The 14,529-nt window shown below is 54.7% G+C and overlaps 1 protein-coding gene across 6 annotated transcripts in view; it reads right to left on the bottom strand.

Annotated features, from left to right (window-relative positions):
* Positions 1 to 14,529, bottom strand: part of CEP72 (centrosomal protein 72) — a 42,167-nt gene that overhangs the window by 3,372 nt on the left and 24,266 nt on the right. For 3 of the 6 annotated variants that reach the window (XM_055367776.2, XM_004059093.4, XM_055367773.2), the window contains 4 exons: positions 14,204 to 14,400; positions 10,524 to 10,650; positions 6,970 to 7,081; positions 1,634 to 2,199 (listed from right to left, as the gene is read on the bottom strand). In XM_055367776.2, the coding sequence (XP_055223751.1) occupies positions 2,034 to 2,199; positions 6,970 to 7,081; positions 10,524 to 10,650; positions 14,204 to 14,400 (602 nt within the window). In that variant the 3' untranslated portion in view covers positions 1,634 to 2,033. Of the gene's footprint in view, positions 1 to 1,633; positions 2,200 to 6,969; positions 7,082 to 10,523; positions 10,651 to 11,613; positions 14,401 to 14,529 lie in introns of those variants that run through there. The other 3 variants (XR_008673301.2, XM_019013504.4, XR_010131864.1) reach the window with 2 other exon arrangements.

Below are 14,529 nucleotides of genomic sequence, written 5' to 3' on the forward strand. Positions count from 1 at the left end.
TCGCCATGTTGGCCAGGCTGGTCTCAAACTCCTGGCCTCACGTGATCCTCCTGCCTCAGCCTCCCAAAGTGCTGGGATTACAGTGTGAGCCACCCTGCCTAGCCTCAAATGGAATTTTAAAACAAAAATATATCTAATTTCTGATATAAAAAATTCACTATACAAGCTTAACATCAAATTAGGCAAGTGGAAGAAAAGATTAGTAAGCCTCGCAACAGGACAAAAAAACCACCTAAAGGAAAGGATGAGAGAACAAGGATGAAAAAGCATCACGTTTAGTGACCTGAGAGAGAGTATCACAGTCTAACAGAAAGCTAACTAGAGTCCCAGATGGGGACAGGGAGGAAGAAGTGAGAGACGGGGTCAGACAAGAAATATGAGTAGTGGCTGCAACTTTGCCAAATCTGGTGAAAAATATGAACTCACAGGTCCAAGAAGCTCAATGAAACCCAAACGAGGTAAGCATCTATAAGCTTAAAGTGGATTAATATTAACATCTTCTAATACTCTTACATACATAAATTACGTGATGACAAATTAACCCCATCCCAACCCTACAGAAAATAAATTTGGTATGACACATTTTCCTGTTGAGTTATGACCACAACTGGACAGAGAGGTGACACAAGAGGGCAGCCTGAAGCCTAGCAAGTCCTCTTCGGGGAAGAGACAGCAGAGTCCCACCTCTGATTTCCCCAGGGATACAATCCACACACACACACACACACACACACACACACACACACACACAGCGCACACACACAGCTAGCAGGCACACACACACAGCAGACACACACAGCTAGCTCACAAGCACACACACAGCAAGTGCACATACACAATGCGTGCACACACACAGCACACACACAGGGTGCGTGCGCGCACGCACACAGCACACACACAAGTGCACACACAAGCGCACACAGCTAGCACACAGCAACTGCGCGCACACACACACGGCTAGCAAAGCGCACACAGCACACACACAGCAAGCGCACAAACAAGCACACACACACAGCAAGCACACACACAGCACACACACAGCAAGCGCACACAGCTAGCATGCACACACAGCTAGTACACAGAGCAAGTGCACGCGCACAGAGCACACACAGCAAGCGCACATAGCACACACACACAGCTAGCACACACACACAGCAGGGGCACACACACAGCAAGCACACACACACTAGCGCACACACAGCACACACACACAGCAAGGGCACACACACAGAGCCAGCACAGAACATTTTCTTCTTAGGCCTGCTCATTCTTCCCAAATCAGTTGAACGTCATTTAAAAAATGACCTTGTCTTACCAATCACAGCAAGTATGACATAAGATATGAAGTTTCCAAACTAAAAATCTAGTTTTGTGTCCTATTATGACATAATTTTCAGAACTACACTGCAAACAAGAGAGCAAGCCAGGGTTTGGATAGATGTTTCCACTGTGATATGTTAATATCATAAGACAATATTTTTAAGGTTTTTTCCCCCACATCTTTAAGTGTCACTTGTGTTAAGTCTTTGAACTTAATTATTCCCACTCACCTATCATGGTGCACAGCTTGTTCTATAAAAAACTCAATGACAAACTCAGTTATAATTTGTATACAGCCACTTAAAAAATTAACTTTTCAGAACAATGTATTTGTTTATTAAATAAAGATTGCTTGTTACACAGAAAATTATTTTCTTTAACTATCATACATAGCTCTCTTTCACATCAGGCAGTAGAACACTGCATTTACTTCATCTCAGGATACTGGATACAAGATTAATGGTCAGTTTGTCTCAAAATATGTCAATGTGTTCTGTCTGAAAACATGCAGAGGGCTTGGAGTAATCATATCATTTTAGGAGGTGCTTTAGAAAACCAAGCTACAGGCCCTGAATACATTCCAAAAATCCTAAATAATTACCAACAGAAGAGAGAACTCTTGCCAGCCAGTACACTCAGTAAAGAAGTACAAAGGTGCAGACAATGTAACTTTACCAGGAAGCTTAAGGGGCGGCCCAGCTTCTTGGCAGGAGTCAGCAGGCCTGGCGGCCTCCATGGCTGGCGCTGCTGTGCGGAAACAGGGCCATGGTCTTCTTGAGCTCCTGGTAGCTCCAGTGCATCTGCTCCACCTCGGCTCTGTGCTGCGCCCGCACCTGGCTCAGCTCCTGCAGCAGGTGTTCATTGGTGCTGACCAGGGAGCTGCAGAACGACAGGGAAGCGGCTGCTTGGCACTTCCGTCCTCTCCAGCGGTGTGGCCCTCACCTGCTGGGCCTGCCCACCTCCCTGCATGGGCACGAAGCTGCCCTGGCCCTGCACACAGACCTATTTCTGTGGCCCCATCACCTTCTGTGTCCCACTGGCTACCGCCCACCTGCCTCCTCCTTCCCAACCACTGCCCTGACCCCTGGGAGCAGCCTTGGAGGTGCGGCTCAGCACCTATGGAATGAATGAATGAGCTGAACAGGCTAATGAGTGACTGAATGGCGCCTTGGCTATTCCAGCTACGCATGGTTTTATGAGAAGATGATAAACTTCATGGCTAGCAAACAATGTTCTAATTCTAGAAAAGATACAGGGACTGAAATATTTCTAATTCCCAGTCAAATATAATAATTTTGACATCATAATAGTGTAATAGAAGAGTCCTAGTCTTTAATGCTGTTGACCATTTTTATTTTAGAAGTGCTATTACATTTTACCAACTTTGTCACCTCCAAATTGCCCTAATCACCCAGTCAGCGATGACTTGAGGATGCTCAGGGCATTACAAGTATTAGACAAGGCAGGGCCCACTGACCTCGGTCACATTAGCCACAGAGATGGGCACCCCACTGACAGGGCCACTGTGCAGGCCCAGGCCCTGTTCGCTTGGACAGCAAAGGAGCCGCAGGCCAGGACTGGACGAAGCCAGCATGAATCCTGGGGGCAGAAGCCCGATGCCACTGTGTTTGGGAGCTGTGCACCCTGCCTTGTCCACATCCAGGCCACCGTGCTCAAGGAGAATGACCCCCAACTGTACCTTGACCTGCCACAGACAGGCCCACCAGGTTCCAGGGAGTCACATGGCCCTGCCCACGACTAGGCACTGCACCCGCGGCCGCCACAGTCCCCTTCCTTCTGCTCCGCTGCATCTCCTCTTGGCCCAGTCTCATCTTTCAGGACCCTTCCCCTCTGTAACTTACACCTGTGATGGGCCCCACGGGGGTCTGTGGCCTTTATCCTGTAAGGGGCAGAGCCTGGCTACGCCTATGACCAGACTGTAGTCGAACCCAGGTAAGTGTGGCAGCCTCAGCCTGAGGAGTGGGGGAGGGAGCGGGAATGGGAGGTGGGGGGAAAGGAAGAGGGAATGAAAGGGGGAGGGGAGGGGGAGGAACTGACCACAGACCAGCCTTCCCTGCGGAGGCCATAGCAACAGGGGTTCACACAGCAGCACCCACAAAACTGCCCAGAGCGACCTGTCCCTGCCTCCTCCAGCAGCTCGCCTCTTCCTTTCTGCACCCAGCCTCCAACCACTTCCCAGCACACAATTCTTTAAAGACAAACTAAGATTCTGACTTGAAGATCCCCTCACACCAGCCCCCTTCTCACCATCCCCCTACAGCCAGGGAGTAAAGGTGAAATCTCCGTGTTTCCAACTGAACACGCACTGCAGTGAAGGGGGAAGCACAGCTGCCGGACTACGGCCCAGGGGAACCAGGTTGCCCCGCTGTGCCCGACCATCCCTGATGCACCTGTCTCCCCTGGTCACACTGCACACAGGTCATACCTCACAGTCCACAACTCGCAGTCCACACTTCACATTCACAACTCACAGTCGCACCTCACAGTCCACCCCTCACAGTCACACCTCACAGTCACACCTCACAGTCACACCTCACGGTCCACCCCTCACAGTCACGCCTCACAGTCACGCCTCACAGTCCACACCTCACAGTGACGCCTCACAGTGACGCCTCACAGTCACACCTCACGGTCCACACCTCACATTCACACCTCACAGTCACACCTCACAGTCCACACCTCACAGTCACGCCTCACAGTCACGCCTCACAGTCACGCCTCACAGTCACGCCTCACAGTCCACACCTCACAGTCACACCTCACAGTCACGCCTCACAGTCACGCCTCACAGTCCACACCTCACAGTGACGCCTCACAGTGACGCCTCACAGTCCACACCTCACAGTCACACCTCACAGTCACACCTCACAGTCACACCTCACAGTCCACCTCTCACAGTCAAGCCTCACAGTCACGCCTCACAGTCACGCCTCACCGTCACGCCTCACAGTCCACACCTCACAGTCACGCCTCACAGTCACGCCTCACAGTCACACCTCACAGTCCACACCTCACAGTCCACCTCTCACAGTCAAGCCTCACAGTCACGCCTCACCGTCACACCTCACAGTCCACACCTCACAGTCACGCCTCACAGTCACACCTCACAGTCACACCTCACGGTCACACCTCACAGTCCACCTCTCACAGTCAAGCCTCACAGTCACGCCTCACAGTCACGCCTCACAGTCACACCTCACAGTCCACACCTCACAGTCCACCTCTCACAGTCAAGCCTCACAGTCACGCCTCACAGTCACGCCTCACAGTCCACACCTCACAGTCCACACCTCACAGTGACGCCTCACAGTGACGCCTCACAGTCCACACCTCACAGTCACACCTCACGGTCACACCTCACGGTCACACCTCACGGTCCACACCTCACAGTCACACCTCACAGTCCACCTCTCACAGTCACACCTCACAGTCCACACCTCACAGTCACGCCTCACAGTCACACCTCACAGTCACACCTCACGGTCCACACCTCACGGTCCACACCTCACGGTCACACCTCACGGTCACACCTCACGGTCCACACCTCACAGTCACACCTCACAGTCCACACCTCACAGTCACACCTCACAGTCCACACCTCACAGTCCACACCTCACAGTCCACACCTCACAGTCCACACCTCACGGTCACACCTCACGGTCACACCTCACGGTCCACACCTCACAGTCACACCTCACAGTCCACCTCTCACAGTCACGCCTCACAGTCACGCCTCACAGTCACGCCTCACAGTCACACCTCACAGTCACACCTCACGGTCCACACCTCACAGTCATGCCTCACGGTCACGCCTCACGGTCCACACCTCACAGTCACACCTCACGGTCCACCTCTCACAGTCACACCTCACAGTCCACACCTCACAGTCACGCCTCACAGTCACGCCTCACAGTCACACCTCACGGTCCACACCTCACGGTCCACACCTCACGGTCACACCTCACGGTCACACCTCACGGTCCACACCTCACAGTCACACCTCACAGTCCACACCTCACAGTCCACACCTCACAGTCCACACCTCACAGTCACACCTCACAGTCCACACCTCACGGTCACACCTCACGGTCACACCTCACGGTCACACCTCACGGTCCACACCTCACAGTCACACCTCACAGTCCACCTCTCACAGTCACGCCTCACAGTCACGCCTCACAGTCACACCTCACAGTCCACCTCTCACAGTCACACCTCACAGTCACGCCTCACAGTCCACCTCTCACAGTCACACCTCACAGTCACACCTCACAGTCCACACCTCACGGTCACACCTCACGGTCACACCTCACGGTCACACCTCACGGTCCACACCTCACAGTCACACCTCACAGTCCACCTCTCACAGTCACGCCTCACAGTCACACCTCACAGTCCACCTCTCACAGTCACACCTCACAGTCCACCTCTCACAGTCACACCTCACAGTCACGCTTCACAGTCCACCTCTCACAGTCACACCTCACAGTCACACCTCACAGTCCACACCTCACGGTCACACCTCACGGTCACACCTCACGGTCACACCTCACGGTCCACACCTCACAGTCACACCTCACAGTCCACCTCTCACAGTCACGCCTCACAGTCACACCTCACAGTCACACCTCACAGTCACACCTCACGGTCCACACCTCACAGTCACGCCTCACGGTCCACACCTCACAGTCATGCCTCACAGTCACACCTCACAGTCCACCTCTCACAGTCACACCTCACAGTCACGCCTCACAGTCCACCTCTCACAGTCACACCTCACAGTCCACCTCTCACAGTCACGCCTCACAGTCACACCTCACGGTCCACCCCTCACAGTCACGCCTCACAGTCACACCTCACAGTCACACCTCACGGTCCACACCTCATGGTCACACCTCACGGTCACACCTCACGGTCCACACCTCACGGTCCACACCTCACGGTCCACACCTCACGGTCCACACCTCACGGTCCACACCTCACAGTCACACCTCACGGTCCACACCTCACGGTCACACCTCACAGTCACACCTCACGGTCACACCTCACGGTCCACACCTCACGGTCCACACCTCACAGTCACGCCTCACAGTCCACACCTCACGGTCACACCTCACGGTCACACCTCACGGTCCACACCTCACATTCACACCTCACAGTCACACCTCACAGTCCACACCTCACGGTCACACCTCACGGTCACACCTCACAGTCACACCTCACAGTCCACACCTCACAGTCACACCTCTCAGTCACACCTCACAGTCCACACCTCACAGTCAGGGTTGATACCTCACAGCCCACACCCCATGGTCACATACCTCACAGTCCTATCTCACAGTCCATGCCTCGTGGTCACACCTCACGGTCAGACCACACATCCACACCTCATGGGTCACACTTCATGATCCACACCTCACACATGCGACAGACAGCATGAAGGGCCTCCGTTTTCAGAGAGGAAAGTTTATGAAAGTTTCCAATCAGCAGTGGTCCTGGATATCACCGGCCAAGACTCATGAGGAGCTGCTCCTCTGTGCCTTCTGGGTGTGACCCAGTCCGGCCCAACCCTCCCCGTGCCTGGGCCTCCTCCCCTCGGGGGCCCACCCAAGTCTCACGGGCAGGCACCTGTGGCTCTCCTGCAGCATCCGCGTGAGCTCCTGGATCTTGTCGTAGTGCTCCAGGTGCTGCTTCAGTTCCACAATCTCGCCACACAGCCTCTTCACACTTGTTTGAAGTCCTGAAAGAAAAAAAAAAGTACCATTATTGAGTAAAACTCATTCACACATTTTGAAAATGAAAACAATTCTACATTTAAACTGGATCTTGGTTACCAGAAAAACAATATAGCTAGAAAAGACCAGTATTAATGAGACTCAAAGACAGGGCGAGCATGAATGCCACGGCCCCTCCCTGTGCTGTTTCTACCTGGGCCCTCCCCAGGCTGCAGCTGTGTGGTCTGCCCTCCACAGGCCCCCACGGAGCCACATGCCTGTGCGAGGGCAGGGAGACGCGGCACTGGCTGGCAGTCCCTCCACTGGGCCTGTCTGCTGGTTCCTCCTCCACAAGGAAGCACACTCTGCCCCTGAAGGGAGGGCCTGTAGGTTTCGGGAAAAGCACCAAGCAGCCCACAGTGGCCATAGGTCTCCGAAGTGCCCTCTGACTCTGCATCCATCAGTGACGGAATATGTGGCTGGTTTCCATCTACAAACTCCTGCCTGTTTCTGGATTTCCAGCACAAGAGGAGAAGAGAGATACTATTTAGTGGCTCCCCAAATCCAAACACGGGATACAAATAAACCCACATGTGGACACACTCTTGCAAAACCACACAGTGACAGAGGCAGTGAGAAAGCCAGGGGTGGGGAAGGTGGTGGGCAAAGGGTGACGGTGACATGGATGACAGGCTCTTCTCACCCACAAGGCAGCAGTGCCGCAGGAGCATCCACAGTGTGAAGGCCACGCCGTGTGGAGTCTATGTCGACAGACATGTTCACGGAGGGCACGAATGAAGGAAGCGCAGGGCAGCACAGCTTCAGGACCTTCCAGTCCCTGTGCTGGCCAAACCAAGAGTCCTCAGACGGCAAAACCAGAACCCCAGGGACAACACTACAGCATCCCAGGGACAAGGAAGCCTTGGGACCCCAAACACAAGAGGCTGGGACAAACGCCCAGAGGCCACAAGTCACACATCATGTCCACCTCTGCAGGAGTGAGGCAGCCGTCAGCAGTGGGTGGCCGTCAGCTCTGAGAACAGGACAGCCCCCAAGTGTCCTTTGCTCCCTTGGGAAACCCAGTGGGCCAATCAGGGAACCACGGCCCTGCCCCTCCCATGAGGGTGAGGCCAGGGGCCGCTGTGCAGTCTGGAAAAGCTGAGGCAGCCGTGCGATCCCTCAGAGCTGACCTGCCTGGTCTTCTAGAACAGAGCCTGCACCAAGAGGAACAGCTGGTGTGGGGTCAGGGTCAAGGTCAACCAGGATGACAGCATCAGAGAAGGGTGGAGGAGAGAACAGGGCCTGAGAATCCCCAGAAGGAGGCTGCCCTATCCTTGATCCATGAGGTCAGAAAACCTGCCCTGACCCTGCCTCCTCCCTGAAATCCAGAAGCACAATTTTCATGTAAAAAGCAGCAGAAAGTATTGAAGCCAAATCCCAGTTTCTGTAAGGCAAAGGGTTAAGGCGCAAGAACATCCCTACGAGACAAAAAGGAAATGACAGAAGAAACGAAAAAACAACATAAGTCATAATCAGAAATGTCAGAAAAGAGGGTTCTGAACTCAGGGAAGAATTAGCAATAAAAGAAAAAATTCACACTGGAAGTGAAGGCTAAGAAGGAGTCTAACAGAAAGTCCAACAAGTCCTCGCTTCGCACTGATGGTTCTGGAAACAGCCACGAAGCAAAGCGACCGCCGTGGAACGAAGCCGAATTCACCATCCACACAGGCTGCCGATGGGAGCAAGAGTGACGCTCACACAGTGTAACGAAGCTGAATTCACCGTCCACACAGGCTGCTGACGGGAGCAAGAGTGACGCTCACACAGTGTAAGGAAGCCGAATTCACCATCCACACAGGCTGCCGGCGGGAGCAGGAGTGACGCTCACACAATGTAAGCAAGACGAATTCACCATCCACACAGGCCGCCGACGGGAGCAGGAGTGACGCTCACACAGTGTAAGCAAAACGAATTCACCGTCCACAAAGGCCGCCGACGGGAGCAGGAGTGACGCTCCCACAGCAATTTCTAGTCAGAAGAACATCACCAAACCACCAAACAAAGACCAAAACACCTCTAACATTAAACATTGAAATAAATGGGAGCTATGCATACATTTAAGACCGAGTAATAAAGACAAGTTAGACTATTATTTACTCTGTTGTTCCAGTTCAGGGGCAGAGGTGGCTGCAGCCTATCCCAGCAGCTCAGGCCGTGGAGCGGGAACCAGTGCTGATCAGATGCCATCGCACAGCAGGACGGCTGGTGCCTGCACTCACTCGGGATGGGACAGGTCAGACACGCCAACACCCTGGCGTGCACAGCTTTGGGGCACGGGGGGAAACCAGCGCATCCAGAGAAAGCCCACAGAGCCGGGAGAGCAAACCACACACACAGTTCTCCCGGGCAGGGAACTGTCTTTTTTTTTTTTTCTCATCACCTTTACAACGAAATGATGTTGAATGGACAGGGTTATTCAAGGACCCGTTGTAAATATAACAATATCTTAAAGAAACAGAAGATAGAAAAGCAAAATTTATAAATAAAAAAGAAGACTCTAAGGAACTCTTACCGCTCGATAAAACAACCCAATAAAAACCAACGGGCAAAAGATCCAAGGAGACGCTGCCCCAAAGGAGACAGAGCGGCCACAGGCCTCATCCGCAGCTGCCTCCCTGCCGCAAAGGCCACTGCTGGTTGGGACAGACACCGTGAGACCCACACGCCCTGAAACGGTTACTACCTGGCCTTTGAGGAAAAGTCCATGAGCCCCTGAGAGGCTAGACCAGGAAGAGATGCTCCACTTGTCAATCTCAGGGAAGTATGAGTTAAAACTTCCAAGAGACTCCACGCCACACCGAGAAGGTTACCGTGGACAGCAGACTCCATCAGCATTTCCTTATTTAAAATCCAGGTATCTGAACTTGAAATACTGAATACACTTTTGTAAAAATAGCAAGACAGAACAAAAAAAGTGAAGAGAGGGAAATGAGAAAGATCTGCATCTTGACCACAGCAGGCCTGCTCGGGAGAGACACAGGTTCACTAGAAATGCAACCTGAATCTGTAACGCTGAGACGCTGGGCAACAGGCTCATTCACCAAATTCCATGGCAGCATAACCATGGGAGGACGCCAGACAGGAGCAGCAAACCCCACAGTGACCAGGCCCCTCCAGCAGCTGCAGCCCTGACACCCTGTGCTGACGGGAGGACGGCCGGGCAGGGTGAGGACAGGGGTGGCCTTGCCTCCTACATCCATGCCAGGACTGCCCCAGACACACGCGTGTGCCATAAACTCCGGCCGAGGCAGCCTCCACCCCAGCCAGCGAGGCAGGGGCTCGGCTCCCCACTTACCAACTGCGTCTGCTGCTGCTCACTTCCCTCAGTGAAGAATTTAAAACAAAGTCTACCTAGGCACATTTGAACACCTAAAGTTTACAAAGTGACCAAATACACGATCAACTTACCAGCGATCTGCAAATTTAACGTGGCTGCAGTGTCTGCACTCTTCACTTCCTTTTTCATACTCAACAAAAGCGATTTTAACCTACTGTTCTCTTCCAAAGATTTATCTAAATGTTGTCTCAAATCATCCTGGGGACACAGAAAATACACTTAAGTGCACAAGTCAAATTCAGTAAAATGCGTATAGAAAGTAAAACTGAAACCTGAGAATCCCCAGAGGGTTCCTTCTGCATACTTGGGAGTCACGATGTGAAAGGCAGTAATTCAGTTTCACGGTACATCTCCCTGCTCCCAGCCCGCCCTGCCCAGCCCTGCAGCACCCTCAGGGGAGGGGGGAAGTAAGGAGAGGGATGGAAACGAGCACCCCAGTCCTGTGAGAGCCCCACTCCTGAGTCTCCCTGAGGCATGTGCTCCAGCAGGACTTGCAGGCCTGATGCTGGGCAGGGCAGCTGGTGGCGGCTGGGGGAACCCTGTCTCTTCCAGGACGCCCTCACGGACACTGCGGGCCCCAGGCCTTGGTGCCAGTGTGAGGCACCAGTGGCCCTGCAGGAACCCCCTTCTGTTCTGGCTCCTTTCATATCCTCAAAGTATGGAGAAGACTTGGAGCACAGGACGAGCTGTCATCGAGGAGGGGAAAGGGCCACGCCTGCAGCCACACGGCAGCCTCTGTCCCTCCCTGGCCCCAGGGTGTCTGGTGAGGTGTGAGCCATCCAAGCCGCCAGCAGCTGCGGCCAGGGTCCCCAGGGATCCTGTCTCACCTGGCTGCTGCTCTCTCAGGCACCAGCAGGCACATCCTGGGGCTGGGGGTGCTGAGCAGGCCCCAGCTCACTGCCACCAGGGGAGGGAGCGCCTGAGTCTGTGCAGCAGAAGCCTGGTGCTGGGGGTATCGCCACTTCATCCTTCTCCGCTCAGTGAGCCCACCCGCCGATAGCCCCCTCAGCATGCATGCGCCCGCCAGACCCCCGACGCCCATGGTGAAAGCTGATCGCTGGGTCTGAGACCGTTCCCCTCAGGCTTATCTTGGCCCGTTCTTCATTTCGCGGCCTTCTCCCCAAGGTGTCTGCTGCAGTGGCGCCAACCAGCACGACCTACCCTCCGCGCGGTGCTTTGGGTCGTCCAGAAAGCTCCTGGCAGTGCCACGTCTCATGGTTTTGCCTCCCCAAGGATGCAGTGAGCTCTTAAGGCAGGGCTGTGAGCTCCCAGCTTTTTCATTTGTTTCTTTGAGGCAAAGTCTCACTCTGTCGCACAAACTAGAGGGCAGTGGAGCAATGACAGCTCACTATAGCCCCCAACTCCTGAACCTCCTGCCTCTACCTCCCAAAATAGCTGGGATGACGGGAGTGTGCCACCACGCCTAATTTTTTATATTTTGGAGTCTAGGCCATGACAGGCGCAGGAACAGAGGACCGACTGCACCCAAGCTGGGCGCAGCCCATCTGCCTCAGAGGCCGTGCCAGGCACAGCAGCTGGAAGTGGGGCCACCTTGCCTCAGGACACCCGACTGCAGCTTCCAAAGGAAGCAAGGTCTAGGTTCATGTGACCGAGGGATGAGCATCCTCACATGGCAGAGTAAACTTGGGTGCTTCTGGAGTGACAGATGTGGGCCTCCCTGGAAAGCAGTGCCCACCAGCCTGCCCGGCTGCTCCCTCCGCGGGGTTCCTGACGGTGCTGACTGCTCCTTACCCACGGGGCTCGGGCTGCCAGATTTTTCCGGATCACTCACCCTGACAGGGAACCAGGGCTGCTCTGTCCAGAGGCCCAGGGCTGCCTGCAAACAGCAGGGGTTATGTTAGACAAACTGCAGAGGGCGAAAAAGCAGGCGTCCACGGCAGCCACAGCTGCATGTGACTCCCACCCCTGGCGGCACTGGTGCTCAGCACACCTTTGGGCTCCGCCTGTCAGCTCTGTCTCGTCCCAGGCTCAGAAGGGCAAGGGGTGTGCCCGGCTGTGTCCCACAGAAAAGACATCAGTGACGGCGCCCAGCTCACTTTCCAGACAGCCGGTCATGTGTGTTTCAGTATAAAAGCTTCCAGACGGGGGGCCACACGTGTTTAAATATAGAGGCTTCCAGAGAAGGGGCCATGTGTGCTTAAATCCAGAGGCTTCCACCAGATGAGGGGCCACGTGTGTTTAAACACAGAGGCTTCCAGAGGAGGGGCCACGTTGGTTTAAAAGCAGAGGCTTCTGGACGGGAGGCCACGTGTGTTTAAATGCACAGGCTTCTAGACGGGGGACCACGTGTGCTTAAATGCAGAGGCTTCTGGATGGGGAATGGCGGGGGCATGTGTGTTTAAATACAAAGACTTCTGGATTGGGGGCCATGTGTATTTAAATGCAGAGACTTCTGGACGGGGGGACATGTGTTTAAATGCAGAGGCTTCTGGATGGGGGATGGGGACCCATGTGTGTTTAAATACAGAGGCCTCCAGATGGAGGAGGCCCACGTGTGTTTAAATACGGAGGCTTCCAGATGAAGGCCACGTGCAGAGGCTTCCAGACAGGGTGGGGGGGCCACGTGCGTTTAAACAGAGGCTGCCTGTGTTGTTTTGCTGTGTTTTTTTCTTCTCTAAAGAGGAAGCGTTGTGTGGGATCTCTGAGATGTAGGTTCCCATGAAACAGACAGTATGTACTTGTTAGACAAGTTCAGAGGCAGTTTCCGAAGCCGTCCCGGGCCGACTTCACTCCCATTTTACAGATGCTGACAAGGCCCCTCTGGGTGTGCACATCCTCACGTGGCTCTGCCCTCACACCAGGACTCCCGGAGGGCGGCTTCTGTCTGGGTGTGGCTCTCTGACCACCAGCTCCCTGTCCTAAGGATGCCAGCAGCCCGTGGGGAGGCCTTTGCAGCGTGGAGGGAGCCTGGGAGGATCCTGTCCCGTGAGGCCTCAGATGAGACGGCGGCCCCAGCCCACGGCTGAGACGGAGCCCCCATGAGGCCTCAGATGAGACGGCGGCCCCGGCCCACGGCTGAGACGGAGGGAGGGAGCCTGGGAGGATCCTGCCCCGTGAGGCCTCAGACGAGATGGCGGCCCCGGCCCACGGCTGAGACAGAGGGAGGGAGCCTGGGAGGATCCTGCCCCATGAGGCCTCAGATAAGACGGCGGCCCCGGCCCACGGCTGAGACGGAGCCCCCATGAGGCCTCAGATGAGACGGCCCCAGCCCACGGCTGAGACGGAGGGAGGGAGCCTGGCTGAGCTGAGCCTGAGGCCCAACACACAGAAATCCAAGGTGATAAATGTGGGTTTTCAGCTGCTGGTTTTGGGGTAACTTGCCCTGTAGCCCCAGCTCACCACGGGACACTGGCCGTCATCTCCTTCGTAAAGGATAGTGGCCTCAGTTGTCCCCAGTTCGAGGCCCTGAGAGATGGGTCAGCAAGACAAAGTCACGTCCAGGCCTGGCTCCTGCAGCACCGGGCACTGCCCAGTGGTGGAGGGTCCCTTGGGCCCGGGGAGAGAAGGTGGCCAGCGCCACTGCTGTCTCCAAAGTGCTCCAGGCCTGTTGTGAGACAGGGCAGGCCACGTTCCTGGGGGTGGCTGGGTCCCGGGCAGGGAGTGGAGACATGGGGCTGCAGAGATGGCGGTTGGGACAGTGTGGCATCAAGGAGCTGCCCTCGTTCCTGGAAGTCAGAGCCATGTTTCCCCCAGTCACATGGACACAGACACAGCGCCAGGGCGGGCTCACCAGCTCCTTGTGTGTGCGGTGCAGCTCCGCCGTCACCTCGCTCATCTCCCGGGCGTGCTGCTGCTGCTGCTCAGCAAGGCGGCTTTGCAGGGACTTACTCTCCAGAGCCAGGGAGCCGACATCTTCACCCACCATCGCAGAGCCGTCCTGAGCTGCTGTGAATTCTTCAACAGATGACAAGATGTGTCTTGCCTGAGCTAGGAGTGAAAATCAAATATTACATTAGCACTTAGGCTTAAAGGATGAAATATAAACAAAATCGGCTCAGTATGTTTTGAATCACACAGACGATGCCTCAAAAAGACGACAGGCAGGGAGGGGGGAAA

Source organism: Gorilla gorilla, chromosome 19 (assembly GCF_029281585.2).
Source record: "Gorilla gorilla gorilla isolate KB3781 chromosome 19, NHGRI_mGorGor1-v2.1_pri, whole genome shotgun sequence".
Taxonomy (NCBI): Eukaryota; Metazoa; Chordata; class Mammalia; order Primates; family Hominidae; genus Gorilla; species Gorilla gorilla.